We start from the raw sequence: 25,108 nt of genomic DNA, 5'->3' as shown, positions 1-25,108 counted from the left end.
GGAATGGAATTACTTCTCCTGGGAGCAAATGAGGTGGAGGAATTGGGAGTCAGGGATAGTGTTTTTACAGGAAGGCGAGGTGGGTGGAGGTGTAGTCCAGGTAGCTGTGGGAGTTGGTAGGTTTGAATAAGACGTCCGTGTTGAGTCGGTCACCAGAAATGGAGATGGAGAGGTCCAGAAAAGGGAGGGAGGTGTCCGAGATGATCCAGGTGAACTTGAAGTCAGGATGGAAGGTGTTTGTGAAGTTGTGAACTGTTCAACCTCCTCGTGGGAGCATGAGGCGCCGCCGATACAGTCATCCATGCAGGGGAGGAAAAGGTGGGGAATAGTGTCAGTGTAACCGCAGAAGGTGGACTGTTCCACGTACCCGCTGAAGAGGCAGACATAGCTGGGGCCCATGCGGGTGCCCGTGGTATGAGAACAGCATAGAAGACTCTGCTAGTGGCTTTTTGCTTTACTCCAGTTAAAATGTATATGTGTATCTTAAGCAATATCTTTCACTGATGACTGAGCTAAGATTGGAAGTCCTGTCCATAAGAAGCAAAGGCATGCACTATTGTCCTATATTGAATGACTCCATACACTGATGCACCAATACAATGCATCACTGGACCGTCCATATCATTTATCCTTTAAAATACCTGTGTTTGTGCATAATGATAGATACTGGTGTCTATTTTAGATTATCAAGATTCAGAACATTCATTATTTGTCAAGAAAATCTGAATCCAATCATTTATCTGTGTCTCAAGATCAACTATAAGGATGCTGAGATATTGCTTATCCTCTTCATCACCTGCAAAACAAAATCACAGGCCAAATCTAACTTGACAAATGATGTGATAGGCTATAGCAAAATAGCAACAAGAATTGTACGCTTCATACAGCAAGAAGAGTTGCAAATTCATGTTTCATCCGATAAACAAATTCCATTGAGTTTATCAAATATGAAATCATTAGTTCAGACAAAATAACACTGTTCCATTAGTGTTGAAAATACTGAGCATCCTGTGCTATGGACTTGCAGATAGACTGAGGTACTTTTTCTTTTGTTTCAGGGTGGGTACACTGCCTACAGGTATGCCCAACCTGCTACTGCCACTGCTACTGCCTACAGTGACAGGTAAGGAAACCCTTACCTTTGTGGATTTATCACATTGTAAATCATATGATACAGTACGAGTTTTTTTAAAAAAGCTGCTTCCCAGAAAATCATGGATTATTTCTCAAACAAATAATAATGTTGAATTGTAAATTTATGGAAGCACTGCTTTAAGGGGAATGTGGTTGCTCTAAATTGTTTGAGTCATGACATTGTTTCTACAATGTTATTTGATATAGGCCAATTTCTAATCATCGGTTTTGATTGGCTCTGAATTTGTAGTTATTTTGCGTAAAATTCTGAAGGAGGTTTCTAATCCTAATAAGAAAATACTGACTTGCCTTCCAGAATGAACTTGCTTTAATTCAATTTGAAAATCTAAATTGGTTCAATGAAAACCGAGTTGAAAAGAGCAAATTGGCTTGAGTCTCAGTGTTTAGCCACAGTCTAAATTGAATTTAGCAAAGTCCATTGCTCGCAAAAGAGCAAATTGAGAGTTTTCAAATATTTTCCACTTCCATTGTAACTTGAAGTGCCCTGAGAAGTCACAAAAATACATTACATCCCCATCCTCCGCAATCAGCAGAGAAAAAGGCAGCACTCAATTCTTACTGACAGTCCTGTAGATGGCTTTACATGACATATTACTTCAGTAATGGTTGACTCTTAGCTCCCTGAAATATAGTCAATGTTTCATATACCCTAAACCCCAAGTGAAATAAGCTGCACCCTTGGTGCAGGTCTGAATGACATGACTGTTCTCCATGCTGAGCCACCAATGGAAGCAGTTGATTACAACTCAGTACTGCAGACAAGGGAAAATCGGCCAGTAAACCTGCAGATAAAGCTCTCGTTCTGTTGATTAATGTATCACACCTCATTTGTTAGTCTTTCCCGAAAAAAAGATTTTTATTGATTTTCTTAACACTTCCAAATTAATTGGCATATGTTGGTTTATTTCATCACAATGATATAATCTCACAAGCAGTGAAAATAAGTTGTGTTTTGAAATGCTGAATGAAAGTGAAACACGCTCACTAAATAAACATATGATTAAGAGAGGAATATGTTGTTGGGGTTAGATGAAGAAGAATGAGAGGAAGGCTTTGCGGAGAGTAAACGTGGCGTAAGCCAGTTGAAATGAAATGTCATTGAATACCTTTGTAGAGGAAAAAATAGACTTAATTTTCAATTTTAAAAAAACATAGTTTTCATTCACTTATTTGAAACAGCCTTTTTTTTCTGTCTTTTCTCCAACTACTTTGCCTTTTCTGTCACTTTCAAGCAATCAACTTTGACTGGTTCTGGATTTGCAGTGGTTTTGTGTGGGTAGTCACTGCTCTCTTGTCCATTACCAAGTGACAGTGAGGGCCAGAACACCATGTTGCTGTTGGGACATCACTATTTATTTCCACCCTCACCCACAATTCACTCAAATGCATTTGATTGTAGGGAACACTGAAGTGCTATGAGAAGCAATAACAGTGAATGATTTTGCTTCCTTCCTTCTCCAGCCTGGGGAACTAAGGCAATTGGTTTCTGCTACCTAGGCAGAGGCTGGAACTGACCTTGCTCAGTATGACTTAATAGCACATTTGGGGTATTCACATTTCTGACTGTTGGAAGAACTAGCAATCTATTTGTACGTATTTTTGGCTGAGACATGTCACTTGAAAACAAATTTCCTGGGGTGTCTTTGGAGATCCAAAACAGAATTGGCCTGGACCAATATTAGATTTGGTTGAGGAATTAAAAACAGAAGTTCCTGAAAGCATGTAACAACTCTGGTAACATCTGCGGAGATACAAATAAAGTTAACATTTGACGCATGAGACTGAAGTTTCAAAGTGGGGTCGGGAATGTGACAGTTGGATGAATGCTGGTTCCCAAACCTATTCGTAGTCAGCAGTGCTATTTTTGAATTGAAATGGTTTTATTGGCCCGGAGGCAACCCCAGCTTCCAATCACAGGCAGTGAGTGCTTCCAGGTAGCTGGAGCTGTGACAAAAGCAGGTGGCTGCCATGTTGTGGACTGTCATTTCTCAGATGTCCAGCAGCATTTATGAGGATAAGAGGTACCATGTAGGGGAAACAAAATCAAGGTCCAGCCAGCATCAAGCTTGTTCCAAGTTGACCCAAAGACCAAGACAATAAAACTTTACTTCTGGCTTCATGATGGACGTGTCCACGAGAATGTTCAGGTTTGCAGAAGTAAGATCTTAAATGACATTTTGGCCAGCTTCCTTAACAAGTTCCTCCAGGAACTCATGGGACCTGTATTTGAAACACATGTCCTTCTTCCACTAGCACAGTGATAATTGTACACCGTTTCAGAGTCATTGGAATCTTCAGTAGGCCACTGGGGCCACAGCTTTTAAACTGTGCCAGCACAACATCCTTTGAAAATTTGACACATTAGCTCTCCTTCGCTCTCCACAGTCACTGCCAGACCTGCTGAATATTTGCAACATTTTCTGTTTGCGATCTCAGATTTCCAGAATGTGCAGTACTCTATCCTTGTATGGGGTTTGGTGGAGGGCTGTTTCAGGATCTAGTTCTAACCTCAAGTCGATCACCTGATCAGATCACAATTACCCCCTGGATAGTAGATAGCTCTGCATACACTTAATTAATAATTGATATCTTTTCTGTATTGTATCAGTTAATTCATGATAGTAGTAAAGGGAGATTGAGTTATTGAGTGATGATGATAGCCTTTAAATCATGCCCTTTCAATCAAATCTTGTTCTGTTGTTAGAATTAGCCCATAAGTTTTAAAAAGGCCATGAAGGCTACATAGGTAAGGATTCCAAGGGGGTTGGGTGAGGCAGTAGGGGAGGCATAATGTCTACCAGTCACATTGCTCTTCCAAAAAGAAAAGTAAATTCCAAATGAATGACTTTTATAATGCGTACTCCTCACGAACAATATGCTGGGAATGGTCAAACCTGGCTGAAGGTCAGCCCCCCGCCCCCATGGAAGCAAGGCCCATCCTCAAGCTACCAGCCTCTAAGGTTGATTAACTGACCTAGCAATTGCAGCAGTGCCAGTCCTCAGTAGTAGACATTGCTGGGTTTGCAAACATCTCAGTGCAGAAGAGTGAGGTAGGCCTGGCTTCTGGGGAAGGAAGGGATTGGTCATTCTCGCCGGGGGGAGGGAGCCGAAAGGCCAGGTGGGGAGGGACGAAGGTTGGATTGGGGTAGTCTGATACATACAGAATTACTGTCACCCAGTTCCACTTTGTTACAAAAAGCAGTTTCAAAAATGCAGTTTAAATTATTGCAACCCCCCCAATCACCACGTCCCAAAATAAAACATCCCCTCACAGGGAAACTAAAATCTAGGCTGTTGTCGACAGGAGAGATTTTAACTGTAATCAGTTCTGTTGCTAAACTTTCTAAATGTTCTGCCAAAGTATGAGTCAGTATATTTCATTCAAAGGAAACTGAAGTTTCAACTCATTCAGTCTTTGCTGCTCTCTGCTCACATGCCATACTCCAGCCACAAGAAGCTGATAAATCACCATTCTCATATCTAATTACTGCATATGTCTTGGCTAACTGCCAATTACACCACCTTTGTTTTTCGAGAATTGGATTTTCCATTTTGGTGAGTACTTTGTTCTGTGAACATTCAGGAAACAGGTTCTTATTTAATAAAACAGTAAACAAAAGGATCTTTGGAAAGATTTACACCCAAAATATGAAGATAACTGAAATTTGCCATTGTATCCTTATTTGTTTGTTCTGTTAAGTAGTTGAATGCTGACATTTGAAAACTATTGGCAGATTACTTTGTTTGAGACTTTGTTTATCTATAATATTCTTGTATCAACATGGGATTGGCTTAATCTTTTTTTTGTCTGTTACTGTTCATGTAGAGGCAGTCTGGCAACAAGCAAATCCTTCATGTTATCCACACAGAGTTATACCGTTATGTAATGCTCAACATTTTATAACGGAGGAATTTTGTAGATTAATTGTGGATTTGGATCCCTATCTTTTATAACAGTCCAAACATATACAGCAGAATTGAAGCTTCAAATTCCCCTTGCCTTTCATATTTTGTAGATCTATTGGCCTTTGAAATGTTCACACTTATGCCAACTAACATGTCACACAGGCTCCCAGCAGGAGTAATCGATCCTAGCAATGCTACCATCACTTTCCATCTCTGTTCTCAAATTTCTTATGAGAGAATGAGAGAAATGCCTTTATAATTGGCACACAGTTTCTTTATCAATACTTCCCAGGTCCCTGATGGAATTTTGATTGACAAGCTATACTTTAACATTTATCCACTTACTCTTGTTTTTGAGATATGCTGACCAACTTCACAGAATGCACTTTAAAATGGAAACTTTTGTTATTTTTAACTTAGTGAAATTCAATATATAGTCCTTCATTATTTTTGAAAATTGTCTTGAGTTTAAAGGTGGCATCCTGGGTGAAGTTATTTGTGCTTGCTCCTAAAATGGCACATGCCCTTTCCTGTGGGGTTCATGCAGAACCACGCTCATTATAGGATTGAATCAAACTGTCCTTACAGTGGTGTAACAAATGTGATGGGGTTTTCCTATTATTCATGGTCAACTTTTGAGAATAACTTGTTCTTGTCTTTTTCAAATTTATTAGTAAGAGTTTCTGTGTGTGATTCTCTTCTTTGCCTCTTGTAAATTAGTCAAACAATTGTCTGAATTATGCAATAAGACAATTGTAAAACTTAAGACATAGCTATCATAGTCAGCTAATTTGTGAAATTTATCTTAAATTCCAGAATGGATAGGGCTTTTTTATTGCAATATGATAATGTTAAAGATGTACAATATTTTAAGTATCTGGTACAAAATGGAAAACAGTTATAAAGAACTATATTGCCATTGTCTGAATTGGATTGCCTTGTTGACTGATTTTACAATGAATACCAGGACGTCTTAAATCTACTGATTGCTTTGTTTATCTTTGCTTTGGAAGGTTCAGGAGTGTTAAGGCCGTAGAATTTCCTGTGTAAGCAATGTTTTGAATCAATGAAACTACAGTATACTATTGTTTTTGAATTTCTAATCACTCCACACATCGTTTCATTTGTGTCATGTGTAAGGTATATGTATGTTGTTTGCACGCTTGCACAAAACCTAGAATGCAATAACGCCTGCATATACAACTACAGTCTGTTATTTTTTCACATTATGTTATATTGCATTTTGTTGTCATGGATTTACATTGTATTTTTCGAGTGGAACCCAAAATAAGCCTTCAGTTGTAAATAGCATACTTGAATATGCAGAAAAGCACGTTATTTTATTTTGTTAATTTATTTTTTTTTAAATACTATTTTACAATTTTCTGCAATTTTTTTTGTTACAAGTGAGTTTCATCAGACGTGATTTTGGAATGCAATAAGATTGCACGAATTGTGGCACAGAAATAAATTGATACCAACAAAATGGTCACAAATCACAGGACTAGTTTTTAACAAAAAGCAACAAGGGCCAATGGTTATTTGTTTTGAGTAATCAAACAGCAACAGATCATTGAACACAATTAAGTGAGTACACATTCATCAAGATTATACCCCTGACATGAATTAAATCTTGTTTCAGAAAGATAAACTACTCTTGTTTTATAAACAAAACACAAATAGCAGAACAACTGATTCAAGCTACTATGTATTACACAATGCATGTCCATAGCTAAAATCTTGTCACCAAGTGTGCTGAAAGCATGTTCATTGAAGAGTGTGTAAGTACTAATGGCACTGTAAAGGATTTATGCTGACCCTCTGTCATTTCACACTTAGTAGTACTCTGAAGCCCTTTCGTACCTTATCGGTCTCAGGGAAGAGGGATGGATTGTCATTTTGTCAGTGCATATTCACTTGATGATTCAGTTTATCTGCAAAGCTGTATCACTTCTGACAGATCCATCACAAAAGTTCACTGTGTGGCTTCTTGAGCAAAGCCCCAGGGCAAGGATTTTTTGCCTTGTTTGGCTGCCTGGTGGTTTTTGATTTGATTGGTGCATTTTGTTGTGTAAAGTGTACTGGCTTGTGTATCATAGCTTGCAACCAGGGTTCCTTTCTTGAAAATCATTGAACTACTAGATCAAAATATATGCCATTGAATAAATTTATCTTTGACTGTTTGCATTTCTATATCCATGCATATGCACTTTGTACATTGAATGCAGTACCATAAACTCCAGTTTGCATGCGCTACACCAGTATGCTTTTAGATGCTGTTGGTTTGATTTTGTGTAGACTGAAGCTAATTACCCATAAATGTTTGCAATAAGTGCTTCGTTTTTGGCTATTGAGAAACAGATAGGGGAATGTTGGAATGCAAGTTTTCAATCTGTAGTATGTTCTACATGATCTTTTCTGATGTGTGCTTTTGTCCGTTTAATAGCTTAATCATTTAAAAAGGTTTTTTGAGACTAGCTCCAATATTAAATGATAGGTTGTAGTCAATATTTGTAAAATGGAATGTTAATCATGGATTTAAATCTAAGGAAATTGTAGATATTTTAAGACTTTAAGTAATCTTATCACTTAATATAATAAACCAGCTTTTCTGAAACAAAATACTAAGTGCATTGTAATGTTAAAATGGATAAATGTTACTTGCAAATAATTTTGTTCCAAGTTTAAATTCTACCTCCCTCCCCATAACTACAGACTTTGTGTAAATTGATTATGCTACCATTTTAAATATGAATACATGAAAGTGGAGATTTTTTAACAGTGTGAGGCACACAACTTCAAGAAAAAGCTTAATTTGATGTAAAGAAATATTGCTAATTTAAATAAAAGTTCCATGGAGCAAGATAGAGTTAAATTCATGAGCAGTAACCGGCATTTTTATTGCAATCTCACTATTCACATTGGACCCTTAAAACCAATTATAAAAGATGTTTATATACAATATTAAATGTGAGTAGTTTTTGAAGAACAGTTGACAGTATCATAATACTTCAAAAGGAAAATTGATCTCTTCTCAAATTAGAAGGTTTAACTGAAAATTCAAATTCTGTGTGATGTGAAATTAACAAAGAAATTATCACAGTAATTTTTAAATAAAAAGTAAAATTTAATAAGGATACTTACAGATTTTTAAATAAACTATTGCTGTTGAACAAAAAGTTAAAAAATTACTACTCTAAAGATTTGCAATGTTTCAGTTTGCATGAAAATTTGTGAAAATGTTTTAAGCACAAAATGTTGTTGGAATCTGTTTTGACAGGTTTATTATGCAATAGATTAGAGATAACCAATCTCATTAAAACCTTGCATGCTAATTTGGTAATACATTTACTGTACAGAAACAATTTTTTTTATGGTATGTCCATCAAATAATAAACTGATACCTGGAACTATTTTATGACACTTTGTTAAAGTTATGTTATTCATGCACCAAACTAAAATTCACAATTAATTAAATAGTTTCTGAGTTTTGGAAACTTTTGTCCGTACGTTGATTTAATTAAGGAATTTCTCCCCTCCCATCTTTAAACATCAGATCAGTGGGCAGCTAGCACATCTTCCAGTCAAACGTGCTCTGTCACCAAGCAGTATTGTCAATTTTATCTTCTTTTGCAGAAATCAGTTCGTCTTCGTTGCAGCAGATGAAATTTCTTGTAACACCTCTTCAGGTAATAATTGTTGATACTTTTTGATGCATCCACAGTGGTATTTATATCTGTCATGGTATCCTGCAGTACTTTACATGTGACATTGACTGGACCCTTTAGCCAGCAGTCGACAAAACCTGCAACATCAATTCATGAACTGAAGCACTCCCTGTCTTACATATTATAGAGATGACCCCAGTTTGGTTGAGTTTTCATTTTAGAAGATAGAAAAACTAAAATGGTTTCGAAACTTTATTCCAAACAATTATTGCTCAGCAAATGTTTTCTCTGCCAATTTTTAACTGTTTCTAGCTGTCCATGAGGGCGTGCGTTGAGCTTCCAGTCTTCATTAGTCGAGGCAGGACTTTTCCAGTTGCAGCTAAAGTTTTTAACCTGTAAAGACTTGTATTTTTGAGTCAAGCACAACTTTGAGAAGGGCGGCAAGCTTTTACATGAGTTCATCGTAACAAATAAATCAACTTAAATATAAGCTATCATATGCATGATCTGTGGTTAAAAAAAAAGAGATTCACTGTTTGAAAAATTATTATCTGGAGTATATTTCATGTTGACCTTGTTATCTTTAGCTGCACATAATGCACAACGGACTTCCAGCAGTTCTTCAGTGAAGCTATTGGCAAACACCATAAGCTATAGCAAAGGTCACTCTGCATAAACTACAGAGAGAGATGATATTAAAATTTCATTATAGTGAAATTTTAATAGCATAATGCAGGAAAGATGGTGAGATTCATCATCTCTTCCTACGTTGATCCAATGTGACTTGTTGCTTTTGCATCATGTCCTTGATTGGCACCTTGACATAGTTGACTTATTCAGTTTTTTTTGTTTTATATACTGGGTTGAGAAGATAATTGTTGTTCTCCATCAGAATTTAAAGAGTAGGAATTGTAGAGAACAACAGCAAATTTCCTTTGTCTGCATTATTCATGTTGACTCTAACAGCACATTATTCAAAAATATTTTTTGATTTTTTTTTCCCCACAAGGAAAGCAGTGCATTTCTATATGTGGGTAATGAGACTTTTAAAATAATGATTTTTTAACTAAAGCCTTTGAGACATTCATTTTCTGTGAAGATTTACCTTGCACTTTGTTAAAGAAGACAAGATGACTTCTGAAATTGCCATTGAATCCACAAATATGATTGAAACCAATTTAGCCTGAAGACAGTAGCTCAACTGAAAGCAATGATTAAGTACACCCCATAGCTCATTTGTAAAATACTGATCAAATAAAGTGTCAAACTGTTCTCGAATTAGACAGCAATGGAATATTTATACAAAATGAAACAGCAATCCATGTAGGATGGATACAGAACTGAAATCAACTGGCAGACTAGATTAAATTGGAACTATCCAAACCATGAAAGAGGGGTCTCTAGATTAGTCATAGTGGTGCAGGCGGCCTAAATCTGGAAGTCCTAGCTTCCAGCCTGGCATTCACTTCTCTTGACAAGAGAGAAAGGGGGAATGTTTATATTGCACAGAGGCAACTGAATGTGTACTTGCCTCCAATCAGATCCAAATGTCACTTGTAGGATCTCCAAAACAAAATTTCTACATTTGGATATTTCAGGTGAAAGTCTAAATGTTGTGCGTGATAGGTCACGCCAATAGAGAGGTAAGGTACCCTTTTAGATAGATTCAGGGACATCTTTGGGAGAAGTAAGGTACCCCTTTCAAGCCGTAAATTAAGTTTGAGGGAGGTCAAGAGTGCCAAATGTGCATCACGTATGGAAAAACAGTTTGGAACTACCAATGGAGCTATCAAGAGAGCTGACAAAGGATCTGTCAGGCTTTGGAAGCATTTAATTGATTTGGCCTGAACAAAAGGGTGCAGAGTTAGAAAAGATCAATGCGTGCTATTTCACTCTGGTAGTTGACAAAGGCTTGAGACTTGATGGGAATGAGTATCCAATAGGCATAAGGTGGCATGGACTGGCAAGGATGGGGGAAGGCTGTGGGAGTACACGGAGTGAGGGCTGGAGAGCATTTTGTTGCAGCTGGGATGAAGACTGGAGCACAAAAATGGGCCTTTCCCACAATCCACCCTGGCACAGCAGCGCCTGTAGCTACTTCCAGATGCTTTCTAGGGAGGGGAGACCGCAGTCTTAACTCCAGCTTAAAGTCCTTATCCAGAATAAAAATCTGACAATCTAGGGCACTTCCTCCCAAGTCAGGATCAGGGAATTCTTTGACTCTACAAATTCAGGCCTGAGCCGGTCAAAGTAACAATGGAGTCGGTAAAAAAATCAAATTGCTACAGAGCGTCCTAAACAACGAAGAATATCAGCATTCGAGAAAAGGCCAGTGTTGTTGATAGGGAACTTAAATCCACCACACAAAAATTGCCTTAAATTCTGAAGCAATTGCTTTCATTTTTAATATATTAGGTTTGTTTGTTCAGGACTTTAAAGCTCCCTATATTAACACATGAAATGCTTGGGTGAGTTACTGCTATAGAAACCTGCTAAAATGCTTTGTGAATGGAAAATACACCAAGTCCATAAGAATAACATATTCAAAATTGCTTAGTACTTTGATTCCAGTTATAGATTGTGCAAAGCATAAAAAGGAAAAATTGACTTGAGCCCAGAAATGATGCAAGTACTTTGTTAATGCATGTTACTCTCTATAAACTTGGGCCAAAAATTACTTTCAATCATGAGCATATCTGTACTGTCAAAGTAGGTAAATCATTCTGAATCAGCACATATCTCTTGATAGCATTTTGTTTATTTTGATTTTGGTGCCCATCTTAAATTTGTTTCAGGTTACCATTACTGTACTCCATCAGCTAATATTGAATGTGTTAGAACCTTTGCAACTTCAGTGCTCATTGTTGTGCATTTATTACTGGACCATAGCAATAACATTTCATCCTGAGCTTGGAGAGTTGGTTTTAACCAATGCCTGGAAGATCACATGAGCAGACATTAATCCCATGAGGTACTTGTTACCTGGCAGATTTTAACTGGTGGAGCTTATTAAATGCTATTGGTCTGCTGTGATCTGATTTCTGGTGGAATGTGATAACTGGCTGGTAAAGGGAAATGCAGACTGCGTTGTCCAAAGGCTCACCGCAGCAGCTAGGCAAGGCTTCCACCAGCAAGCTATGACTAATGGGAAGGGAGTTTCTCTTGACTCTTTTGGTGGGGGAGCCTGCAACATCAGAGTCCTGGACTTCCCTTCTAGCTTTAATTAACATCTCTGAGAAGGTCTTGCTTTCCTTCCAACATAGTAAGGGGATGGTGCAGGTTTCCGATTTAGGCATTCATTCACGTTTGTTAATGGAGAGCCCTGTGCCAAGTTGGTCCAATGGGACTCATTAGGAACACAGCAGGAGATTGAATGATTCTATTGTAACCGTTCTAACCAGTAACGTGAAAGTTCAATTCCCATGATGTTTCCGCTTCTTTGTGATATACCACTGTGAGGACTGTTGCGAACAATAGCAGAAACCAAGGTCCAGATCTTCTGAGGTGCAGCAATCATTGTCTTTCTGAAATCAAGTCCTCTGGCACCTCACCTGTGGCTACAGATGATACAAATATCTCTGCTAGGGGCCTGCAATTTATTCCCTAACTTTCCACAACATGCCAGGATACACTTGGTTAGACCCTGGAGACTTATGTTACTTAGGACCTCTAGTGACTCCTCTTCTGAAATGCTGACTGTTTTCAAGACATGATCTTATTTCTCCACGTTTCCTAATCTCAGGAGAAGCATGGGAGCTGTGAGTCTGACATCAGGCATGAATAAATGTTGGACAGAATTCTGAGGGACAAGGCTTAGAGATTAGGGATAGTCAGCACAGCTTTGTGCATGTGAAATTGTGTCTCTTGGTTGTATTTTTTGAGGACATAACCAAAAAAGATTGACGAGGGGAGAGCGATAGACATTGTCAACATGGACTTTAGTAAAGCCTTTGACAAGGTTCTGCATGGTAGACTGATTAGTAAAATTAGGTCACATGGGATTCAGCAAGAGCTTGCCAATTGGATAGAAAATTTGAGGATAGGAGACAGAGCGTGGTGATGGAGGGTTGTTTTTGAGACTGGAGGGCAGTGAACAGTGGTATTCCGTAGAGATCAGTGCTGAGTTCACTGTTGTTTTTCATTTATATAAGCAATTTGGATGAGAATTTAGGAGGAATGGTCAGTAATTTGGATGACACTAGAATTCGTTGTATAGTGGACAGTGAAGATGGTTATCTAAGATTACAAAGGGATCTTGATCAATTGGGTCAATGGGTAGAGGAGTAGCAGATAGAGTTTAATTTGGGTTAATGCAAGCTATTGCATTTTGGTAGCGGAAACAAAAGTTTGGACTTGTACAATTAATGATAGAGCCCTGGGTAGTGTGGTTGAACAGGGAGGCCCAGGGCTTAAGGGGTGCATAGTCATTGAAAGTTGTGTTACAGGTAGAAAGGGTGGTTAAGAAAGTATTTAGCATTCTTGCCTTCATTGCTCGGAGCTTTGAGTATAGGAGTTGAGGTTGAACAGGACATTGGTGAGGCCTCTTTTGCAATATTGTGGTACAGTTCTGGTCGCCCTGCTTTAGGAAGGATATTATTAAATTGGAAAGGATTCAGAAAAGATTTACCTGGATGTTTTTGGGACTGGACGGTTTGAATTATAAGGAGACGCTGGGACTTTTTTCACTGGAGCTTATGGGGTTGACGGGTGACCTGAAAGAGGTTTATAAAATCATGAAGTGTAAAGATAAAGTGAATAGCAAAAGTCTTTTCCGTAGGGTAGAGGAGTTCAAAACTAAGGGGGCATAGTTTTGGTGAAGGAGAAAAATTTAAAAGGGACCTGAGGGGCAACATTTTCACACAGAAGGTGGTTCGTATATAGAATGAATTGCCAGAGAAAGTGATAGATGTAGGTACAGTTATAACATTTAAAAGACATTTGGATAGGTACATGGATCGGAAAGGTTTAGAGGATAGGGGCCAAATGCTGGCAAGTTGGACTGTTCATTTGGAAAACTTAGTTAGCATGCACAAATTGATTTGAAGTGTTTGTTTCCATGCTCTATGACTATAAATTCCCTTCTCTTACACAACACTGGATTTCCTAGCTTGGCTTTTCCAGACACATGGGATCAGGGAATATCATCAAAGCAGAGTGGAGTAAAGGGGAAACAGGACATGCCTCATTTTTACCGTCACTACTACCATGTGCTAAGTTTAACTGTTGGGTTTTTGACTGTGAGTGAATTAACAAGTGAATGGTTGGTTGGGCAGCATGGGTAATTCAAAACAGAAAGTACTGGCAATACTCTGGCAGCACATGTAGAGAAAGAAACAGAGTCAATGTTCTGAGTTCATCTTTAGAAGCAAGATGGGCTAGAAAATGAAGGTGTTTACCGTGTCAAAAGGGGAGGAGTATGAGGAAGCGTAAGGTATTAAGAGAAGTTGGGGAGCATGGATAACTAGCTAAGGTAATTGTGTAGGTAGTTTGGGTGATGAAGGTAAGTGGGTAGGGGATTCATGGGGTATTTGAGTAGTTGAGCGGTAGTTGGGTAATGGAAGCTACTGCATTTGGGACATTAGTTGGGTCAGGACAAGCGGGGGGTGGGGTTTGTTAAGTGGTTGCGTTAAGAGTTGAGGTTATCCGTCAGGGGCAGGTATTTGGATAGTTTGAGACATATTGCTGGGATTAAGGGGGTGGTCAGGAAGCTAGTCAGCTCCGAGGGAGTGGTCAGGGAGCTAGTCAGCTCAGAGGGAGTGGTCAGGGAGCTAGTCAGCTCATGGGGGTGGTCAAGGAGCTAGTCAGCTCAGAGGGGGTGATCAGGGAGTTAGTCAGCTCAGAGGGAGTGGTCAAGGAGTTAGTCAGCTCAGAGGGAGTGGTCAGGGAGCTAGTCAGCTCAGAGGGGGTGGTCAGGGAGCTAGTCAGCTCAGAGGGCTTGGTCAGGGAGTTAGTCAGCTCAGAGGGAGTGGTCTAGGAGCTAGTCAGCTCAGGGGGGTGGTCAAGGAGCTAGTCAGCTCAGAGGGAATGGTCAGGGAGCTAGTCGACTCAGAAGGAGTGGTCAGGGAGCTAGTCGGCTCAGAGGGAGTGGTCAAGGAGCTAGTCAACTCAGAGGGAGTGGTCAGGGAGCTAGTCAGCTCAGAGGGAGTGGTCAGGGAGCTAGTCAGCTCAGCGGGGGTGGTCAAGGAACTAGTCAGCTCAGAGAGGGTGGTCAAGGAGCTAGACAGCTCAGAGGGAGTGATCAGGGAGCTAGGCAGCTCAGAGGGAGTGGTCAAGGAGCTAGTCAGCTCCGAGAGGGTTGTCAGGGAGCTCGTCAGCTCAGAGAGGGTGGTCAGGGAGTTAGTCAGCTCAGAGGGAGTGGTCAGGGAGCTAGGCAGCTCAGAGGGAGTGGTCAAGTAGCTAGTCAGCTCAGAGGGGGTTGTCAGGGAGCTCGTCAGCTCAGAGGGGGTGGTCAAGGAGCTAGTCAGCTCAGAGGGGGTGATCAGGGAGTTAGTCAGCTCAGAGGGAGTAATCAGGGAGCTAGGCAGCTCAGAGGGAGTGATCAGGGAGCTAGGCAGCTCAGAGGGAGTGGTCAAGGAGCTAGTCAGCTCAGAGGGGGTTGTCAGGGAGCTAGTCAGCTCAGAGGGGGTAGTCAGAGAGCTAGTCAGCTCAGAGGGGGTGGTCAGGGAGCTAGTCAGCTCAGAGGGGTGGTTAGGGAAGGTTGCCCATATTTCTGGGGTCGGGGCATACATTGGGATTTGGGATATGATGGTGAGTGGGAGTTATTGAGATGTCAATTCCGAAATTATCCAGGAGTTAGATTAGGTATGTTCTATCAATGGTCGTCTTGGTGACAATTCAGCCAAGTACTGTGGAAATATCTGATGTCTCTGATTCTCCCTCAGAGTCAGAGAAAATTCTGGAGTGTCCCTGAGACCAGCAAATTGCCCACTCCAAGTTCAGAGTTCCTGTGAAATTCCCAGATATATGTCAGTGCACCAGAGCTTCACAAGGGTCCTGAGGCACAACTTTGGTCATATATGTGGTTTCTAATGAACCGGAGTATCAGGACTGAGGGTTTGACCGTATTCTTCTGGTTCCAATATGTTACATGTAATCAGACTCCAGATGCAAAATACTGAGCTGTTTCATGTGCATTTCCTGTATTTCGCCATGTGGCTGCTGGACTGATATATTGTTTCTTGACCGTGTAACTGAAATGCAAAAACAAATGTGACATTCAGAAGATATAACAATTAATTCCTACTTCTTTACTAATAATAAAACAATGCAAAACCCTTCATTCTCTATAAAACAATCCTTTATATTAATAGAACTGTTATCTTTTATTTCCCCAAATTCTATGAAAAACATGAACCCTATTGGAGACTTATACAGATTCCAGCAAAAATATGATTGATGTTACTGCTTAGCTGATAGGATGTTCCATCTCCACCTTGTAGATTTGGGATTAGCGCCCTCAGTGGTGAGCTGGCTTGCTGTAGATGCAACGTTGTGCATGTTGCTCCTGATGTATGGATGTGTATGATGTTGGTACCATGTGCCACTTGTTGGTATGTTGTTGATGTTGTCGTGCGAGATGCCATTGATATTTTGCTGCTAAGTGATGTTGTTGGTGTTCTTGAAAGTCTTTTCTGCTTTTTCTGCTCAACATGTAGGTCATGTCTGAACTCTGTTTCTTCTCATTTACTGACCAGTTTTAATCTCAAAGATGTATGAGCTTGCAGACTCTGTTCACCCACCATCTTTACCGGGCTGCAGGTTTTCATGATTGGCTCCTGTACCTGTACAGTTCCTCCTTTCAACAACATGGATTTAAAATGTGCTTTTTGAAGCATTGACCTCCTTGCTGTTGTGCATCAGTAAGTTGTTGTCTGACTCCATCTTGGTCACTTGGAGGAGGTATCTTGTTGAGATACTCCTGTTATACTTAATAACTCTGCAGACAATGTCGTGGTCAGCTGGGAGCAGTGGAGATCGAATGACCAGACATGGTTTGGATTCTCCTTTGGTTGTCTAATTTTTTCTGGTTCACTTGACAATTTGAATTTGCCATTCTGTAGACCTGGGACTTCAGGTAATGTATGCCGGTGGAGTAGGATGCTTCAGGTGGAGCTCATCCACTCTGTCCATTTCTTTTTTTTTCACTTTTCTTCTCTTCTATATTGCTTTCCTCTTCTCTCCTTATTCCTTTTGGTCTCTCACTCCTGACCTCAGCATATACTCGACAAGGCCTCCTACCGGCCTGGTATGGTGGTCTCCTGGCCCGGCGTGGGTGGCCCAGCGTGGTGGTCTCCTGGCCTGACATGGCGGTCTCTTGGCCTGGTGTAGTGGTCTCTCAGCGGCCCAGTGTGGTGGTCTCCTGGCCTGGCATGGTGGTCTCCTGGCCTGACATGGTGGTCTCCTGGTCTGGTGTGGCGGTCTCTCGGCCTGACGTGACAGTCTCTCAGTGGCCCAGTATGGTGGTCTCCCAGCCCAGTGTGGCGATCTCCTGTCCAGGTGTGGCGGTGTCTCAGTGGCCCAGTGTGGTGGTGTCCTGGCCTGGCGTGGTGGTCTCTTGGCCTGGTGTGGTGCTCTGTCAGCAGTAAGTGGCGTTTTTTCAGCTTGGCTTGTCCTTAGCATGGATGTTTGGCCTTGAGGTGATTCCCAAGCAGTGTCCTAGCCTTGAGAGCCTTGGGATGAGGCCTGGCGTGGGCTGGAGTCAAGGCCCGGTGTGAACTGCTGGCTGGATGCCAGCCACCAACTGGGTTTGGAGGACCATTGTTCGGAACTTTTTATTTCTCTAGTTTTCTAATTTATTCCTATGATCATCAATGCTGGACTTATTGTTTTACCTAAAAATTTATCCTGAAGAATCTGAACCTTGTGCCTAAGATGGCGCCGTAAGTGGCAACTTGTTAACATTTCACAGTACTCATTTGAGTATGTCACACTTTGTCTGATTTGAACTGAAAATATGGATCCTGAATCAGATTGAATGATCTGGGCCTATAAGATATTATTCCTGCCTGTTGACAACAGATTCCCTATAGTCTGCTACAGTCAGGGTGGTATTTAGATACAGTCATTACCTTTTTTTGAAGTATACCTTTGTCCTCCTAGTATACATTGTATGTATAAACCATTCTTTCAATGTTTTTTGCTGATGCTATCCTGTAAATGGATGATCTGGCTCTGAGCTCACAGTTCTCCATTCACAAGGCTTCATTTATCTTGTAGAGAAGTTCTTTCTACATCGTTTTGGGTCTGATTATTCCAGAACCAGCAAGCATAACATCTTCAAGTGAGGTGTCATCTGTGATATATCGTGTAGCTGGCTATGTTTGCTATTATCTTAACAGATAATCCCTCGATCACTTGCTGGAAGTATCTGTAATTCTTCATCTTTCCTGGTCTCATCTCTAATTTGACTCCATTTCAGTGATGTTACATCCACTCCCTAATGGGTAATTGGATCTTTCTACCTCAAGATTTACTGAGGTAAGTTGCTGCTTTGCACAACTGTTCAACCCCAAGATAACAGCACTGTCTGTTTTAGTCATGTCCAACCTGAAGTAAACATCATTCTATTTTTAACATCCCTCTGATTTGGGTTGTTCCTCATGTCAGGCCTCACTTTGTCCCCTATGGCATTACCATGACTTTGCTCACTTTCAAAGTGCCTTTCCTTGAGAATTCATTCTCTTTAAAATTTTCTGGCAAGATCTTCAGCATTAGGGTTAATGTTATTCTGCACCCCTCAATCAATCTTCAGCTTACTTTATACCCTGTTCATAATCTGCATAGTTGTGTGAATATCTTTTCTCTGAGAAATGTTACATTGAGTCATTTCTTGCACCGTATGGTTCCTTTGTCAATTATATCCCCACATTCGTGGTATGGACATTTGGTTTCTTTTACTTCTCATTCTCACTTTCCATGTTAAGGAGTTATCGATAACATTGTTACATCCAGCCTTGAAATGCATATCAGTAAATTCTGTGATGTGAACGTGACAGGAGATATGTGCATATCTGTCTTCAGAGCTTTGCTTGAGTTTCTGCTGTTTCTCCATTCAGCTCCCAGCATCAAACACATTTCATCCTCTCTCTCTCCTGGCAACAAGAAGGATGGAGCTAAACTTTTTTTCTCCTTTTGGAAAGCCACTGAATGACAGTCTGCACTTTTGTTTCAACTTCTCGAATGTATCTATGAACCGTGAGCGTTCTGATTTTCTTTAAATGTTTTTTTTTAAGCGATGGTAGCCATTTTGCTTTGTCCAATTCATTCAGTTTTACTTTCATTGGACAGCACAAATTTGGGTTGATTTTTCAACCTAATTGAGGATCAGATTTCTTCAATGTTTGTGTTTTTACTCTAAGGTACCATCTGACACCATGTAATATTTTCTCCTTCCAATAATTTAGAAATACTCAAAATAAAGGAGCTTCACAGAATTTATTTTATGCATCTCCCCATATGGCAGGTGGGTCAATACACTGATATTTGGAATGTGACTGCAGTGCTACAGTGACTGCGATACTCCAGAAATACATATTCACATAATAATTAGTTTGTAACTTTTTTTGGAGTAACATAACTACCAAAATGTCAATATTTGTGGAAATCTGATTTTTTTTTTGATACAAAGGAAAAAAGTGTCATTAACGTCATGAAGAGATTGAACAGAATAGAAATGGGACCATTCCATGACTCTGGCAGTCACGGAAAAAATGTTTATTTCTTATAAAGCATATTTGAATGAAATTTGCAGAGGACTCTGATTTGAGAGATTAAAGCCCCAACAAATGATGCTAAAACACCAATAAATATTATAGGTTTCCAACCACAGTGCTGCGTTCCCATGCCCCTGGGAGCTTCTCGTGTTTTTTTTTCCCCTATAGTGATGGCCAAATACTGAGAGTCCACTTTCCTAATGCTAAGTTTTGTTCAAACAAGTCCCAATTGAAGACTTATGGTCTAGTTTCTTTTTGGACTTGAATTTTTCAGGTAAGTACCTGTCTAAAAAATCTTCCCTCTGATTTGCAGAGACGTGCAGGCACACAGCAGTCCAGAATTTACTCTGAAGAGGGCAAACAGGCTGTGCAAGAAAACACTGAGATGTGCATACATGGAGTCAAATGACAATCTTAAATGGAGTGTGCAATGCCAAATGGATCATGTACAATACAGAGAAATTAGATGGAATATTAATGTGTCAGTCAGTGTTTAATTGTTTTTAACTCAAGGAAAACATGCAATCAAAACATGGTCAAAAGAGAACTAGAAAATCCGGGCTTGAATTTAGTGATGGCAACATGGGTCCTGCCTCTTGTCGCTTCTCCATGGAGAGACTTAATTTTATTGTGAGGGAATCAGGCATTTACCTGGACAGTATTGGGCCTCAAACCGAATTGAGGCTTCACAAGGGTGGGAATCCCACCCACGAGCTACTGCTGAGAGTCCAACAGTTGTTCGGTATGGACAATGCTCTGGGATTAGAAGCTGCTGTCATTGCTACAGTGGGGGCTACCTGGAGATCAGCAGTATATCCTCTGGAGACAAGTAAGCAGGCTAAGATGGGGTTGTCAGAGAAGTGGATTAACATCAAGGGCAGGGAGTTGGCTTCTCCTCCCCAATGCTGAGTCCCTTAATCAAGTACAGAGTGCCTTTGAATGATGGAAAGCTGTAGGAAAACATGGCAGGGTTTGCTGTATGCCCCAACTCAACCACTAGCTGCTGGTTGAACAATTAAAGGATTTCAATTGGTGTGTTGGCAGGAGGGGCATCTGCAGGCTTCTTGGCCCAGACTGAACTGGAGGGAAGTGGGAAGGCAACAGCAACTCCAGCCCATACCCTCCCTCTTACTTACCCTTGGCCTTTGACCCTTTCTTGGGTGGTAGGGAGGTGAAGAGGATTTAAATTCTGCCTTTGACAGAAAATGCTAAAAGTAATAATTGTATACGATTTTCATCATGCTTACAGAAGGAGTTGAATCCATATGCAGATTTGTTATTGACATATGATTTATTGCCCAATAACATTAGTCTAGAATTAGATTATGCTTGACATCTATATGTGATTGTTATTGCTACACAAATGAGCAATGTAGAACTGAAGACTTGGATATTAGTTTTGAGAGAGACAGTAGAGTCATTAGAGATGTACAGCACGGAAACAGACTCTTTGTCCAACTTGTCCATGCCGACCAGATATCCTAAATTTATCTTGTTCCACTTTCCAGCACTTGTCCCATACACCTCTCTACCCTTCCTATTCATGTACCCATCTGGATTCCTTTTAAATGCAGTATTTGTACCAGCCTCCACCACTTCCTCTGGCAGATCATTCCATACATGCACCACCCTCTGTGTGAAAAAGTTGCCCCTTAGGTCCTTTTTAAATCTTTCCCCTCTCACCCTAAACTGATGCTCTCCAGTTTTCAATTCCACCACCCTGGGAAAATACCTTAGTTATTCACCCTATCAATACCTAAACCACAACTGGGATTTTCCAATTTAGTTGGTGTGTTAGTTGGTGACTAATGTGTTGAGAGAGCTCACCAGATTTCCCTCCGTTAAGTGCTGGCATTGCTCATTAAGAGCTGAGAAGAGAACAAGTGCAAGTATCCCTTCCTTTTAGGCTCCTTGACACCGCTGCATTGGGTGGCCATAAGGCTGGCAGCTCTGGGTCCTCAGGTCCACCAGTTGAGTACTAATCCAGAACTGATTCAGCATGAGAAGGATTTTTCTTTAATCTCTTTGTCATACGGTCCAGCTTATGGATGAAGGTGTTCAAGTGGATTGGAGATAAGAGCTGGGGTGTGATTCTCAGAGGCTGCCTCTTTGATCCATGTCCTTGCTTCTGAATTCCTCCAGATTGGGACGACTTGAGGCAGTTTGCCATATGATGTCCCAGTTATGAATCTAACTATCTTTCTTGCCCCCAGAGAAAGCAGGTCATTGGATAAGTGGTAATTGACAACCCTTAAATTGCCATTAATTGGCCACTTTGAGGTCTTAATTGCTGACAAATCACATGTGAACCTCCTCATACAGTATTTGTTGGGAAGTTGGCAAGAAGGGAATGAGTATCTCTCCAGAACAAACTTGTCCAATATTTTTCTTCTCTTGTCAATTCATTTGCCACCTCCAAGGAGGGGAAAGATCTACCCTCTTTCTATTTTGTGTGAAACATAAAAGTGCCAGTATCATTGTTTGTTCTGTTAAGTTGAGAAAGGCACAGTAAATTACATTGCAAGGTTAAAACTTGACAATGGCAAGAGGGAACTGATGATGGTTAATTCCATGCTTTAGAAAGTATAAGCTTTCATAAAGGGATATTTGAATGTCTCTAAAACAATTAATCTGTCAGGTCAAAGAGCAATGAATTTTAATCACAAATACTTTTAAACATTTTTTTTAACTTCTTAAAGGTGTGTTTGGGTCTAAATATGGATTTGTGTCCAAGTGTATTAAATCTATTTTCATAAACAGATGTGATGAGGCCTAAATGAAGCTCATTGTCGTGTTTTCTCAACTTAAGTGCCAAGCCTTTCACAGGGATGCAATCCATCATTAACTTAATCAGGGATCACTTTGGCTACTTGCCAGTTCACTGATTATTAATACAAGCTTTATGTAGCGAGATATATTTTGTTTTGGCTAATAATCTGGTGGAAAAGGTATTATATCATAGCATTATTCTATTTAATGGGTTGGTTGATGAACTTCAAAGCTGGCTAATAAATTTTCTGATTGGCTAACTTTATGACCGCTAATGAAATAAAAATTCCCTATCTATTCTTGCTTTAATGTCTTTGCAGGCAAACAGAAGGAATATATTATTGTTTTGCAAGTATGAACTGGCTATTGAAATAAGAAATTTGAATGCATTTGTGGGGGACATTGGTAGTAGAAAGGTTTTTTAAAAAAGTAATTGTCGTAAAAGCATAAATCACTTCCAAGTTGATTGCAACAAAGGATAAACCCATTAGTAATCCAGAGGTGCAGACTAATGTTCTGGGTCATGCGTTCAAATCTAACCATGGCAGATGCTGGAATTTGAATTCATTTATTAAATAAATCTGGAATTAAACTAATTTTAGTCATAATGCTTGCCACACTTAACACATAAAAACCCATGTGATTCACTGATGTCCTTTAGAAAAGCAAGTTTGCTGTCCCCCACCTGGTTTTGACTGAATGTGTTTCCAGACCCACAAAATGGAGGGGCTTGTAAGTGCCCTCTGAATTAACCTTAGCAAGCCACTCAGTTCAAGGGCAATTACAATATGGCATCACTAGAAGGCCTGCATCACTATGAAAAAAGATAAAGAAAATAACATTGGGATGAGATGTTTAGACACTATTTTATTAAAAGTGAATCATGTGTTTGATAGAAGTAAAAGTTAATCCAATCTTCAGATGTGACATGAGCAGAGGAACCGTGGAGACAGAAAAACTTCAAACTTTCACCCTAGTTTATGTTAAATCACTATTTGGAGTCACAAAGCTGAGACTGTCCTTTGCAGTATTTTAAAACATGCCATTAATTGGAAAATAGATGAGATCAGACGTTCTGCTGGAATACTGATAACAAATCCGAGAAGCACGAGGAATGAAAGGAACTGGCTGAGTCAGGGAAGACAGAGAATAGAGGTGGAAGGGTGTTTTTCAGATTGGAGATCTGTGACCAGTGGTGTTCCACAGTGTTTAGTGCTGGGTCCCCTGTTGTTTTAATATATATAAATGATTTGGAGAAGAATGTAGGTGACCTGATTGGTAAACTTGTGAAAGTTTTGGGGAGCTGCAGATACTGAGGAGGACTGCCAGAGGATACAACAGGATACAGATAGGCTATGATTGGACGGAGAAATGACAGATGGAGTTTAATCTGGACACGTGCAGGGTGATGCATTTTGGAAGGTTCGAGGAAGTATACAGTGAATGTTAGAACCCTTAATAGCATCAACGTACTGAGGGTTCGAGGCATACAAGTCCACAGTTTCCTGAAAATGGCAACACGAGTGAATAAGGTGGTCAAGAAGGCATGTGGCATGCTTGCTTACATCAGTCAGAGCATAGAGTATAAAAATTGGAAAGTGATGTTGCAGCTGTGTAAAACTTTAGTTAGGCCACATTTGAGATATTGTATACAGTTCTAGTCATCCCCCTACTAAAAATATGTGGAGGCTTTGGAGAGGTTATAGAAAAGGTTTACCAGGATGTGCCTGATTCAGAGGGTATTAGCTGTGGGGAAAGATTCGACAAATTTGGATTATTTTCACTTGAACATTGAAGGATGAGGAGTGAAAATACTGACTAGGAGACATAGGTTTAAAGGTAAAAAGGGATAAATTTAAAGGAGATACTAGAGGCAGGTTTTTCTTTTACACAAAGGGTGATAGGTGCCTGAAATGTGCTGCCTGAAGAGGTGGTGGAGACAAATACCATAGTAACATTTCAGAGACATATTGAAAGATATATGAATATGGAGGGAATTGAGGATTATGGACAACATAGAGGTAAAAGGTTTTTAGTTTAGAAAGGCACCACATGTCATCACAGTTTTGGTTGGCTGAAGGGCCTGTTCCTGTCCTACATTGTTCTTTGTTCAATTTTTCCAGGACTCCCAGTAATTTTCTCTTTTAACTCAACGGCAGGAAGTTATGCACCTTAAAATGAAAATATGAATAGCAAACATCCCGCTTTTGTTTAGCAGCTATGAGAGAGGAAGAGCTATAATTTCATTGTCCTGGGCAGAATTTATGCCCCACTCTAAGAGCAGGAAGGTTAATTATTGGAAATAATTATATAAAAAATAAAATATTCACACATCTCTAGTCTTAAGAACTAAAATATATAAAAAGAGAGAGTTGTGTTTAATGATTTGGGATTGCTAGATCACCAGAGCTGAGTTACTTAAAATAATCGCTATGTAAAGAATGATATACAATGGTTGCAATATTTTTAATTTGTTGTTCTGTTAATTTCATATGAATGTATCAAAGTCATGTTAATGGAGGAGTGTCCAAGGATGATGACTTGAATGCTCTAATACGTTTTAACATACAAAATGATTTTAAAATGCAGGGCCAACGATATTTTTAAAAAGTAAAGTGGAAGGTTATTTCATGATTACAACTCTACTGATTAAAACAAGACAACCGGGCTAGCCCCAGTGTGAAGCAAAGAGTTTTTGTGACAGGATCTTCAGATTGTTCCTGTTTTGCAGCATGCATTCATTTTCGAGTCTTATGCAATAAAAAGGTGTAACAACCCTTTTGGTTTCATGGTCATTATCTATTTGACAGCTTGAATGCCTCATGCTTGCAATTCCAGGTCAACTCACATGCTTGGTCAAATGTGACTGAGTGTAAAATGTGACAAGATTAAGTAGGG

The 25,108-nt window shown here is 39.9% G+C and overlaps 1 protein-coding gene across 18 annotated transcripts in view; it reads left to right on the top strand.

Annotated features, from left to right (window-relative positions):
- The window catches only part of rbfox1 (RNA binding fox-1 homolog 1), a 1,725,607-nt gene that overhangs the window by 1,687,002 nt on the left and 13,497 nt on the right, over nt 1-25,108 (top strand). For 16 of the 18 annotated variants that reach the window (XM_043711602.1, XM_043711606.1, XM_043711616.1 and 13 more), the window contains one exon: nt 1,059-1,123. In XM_043711602.1, coding sequence (XP_043567537.1) covers nt 1,059-1,123 — 65 coding nt within the window. Of the gene's footprint in view, nt 1-1,058; nt 1,124-6,074; nt 6,108-8,697; nt 8,751-25,108 lie in introns of all 18 variants that reach the window. The other 2 variants (XM_043711599.1, XM_043711601.1) reach the window with 2 other exon arrangements.

The sequence above is a fragment of the Chiloscyllium plagiosum genome, chromosome 21 (assembly GCF_004010195.1).
Source record: "Chiloscyllium plagiosum isolate BGI_BamShark_2017 chromosome 21, ASM401019v2, whole genome shotgun sequence".
Lineage (NCBI taxonomy): Eukaryota > Metazoa > Chordata > Chondrichthyes > Orectolobiformes > Hemiscylliidae > Chiloscyllium > Chiloscyllium plagiosum.
The sequence above is the reverse complement of the archived record's forward strand: the minus strand, read 5'-3'. Positions and strand labels throughout refer to the sequence as shown.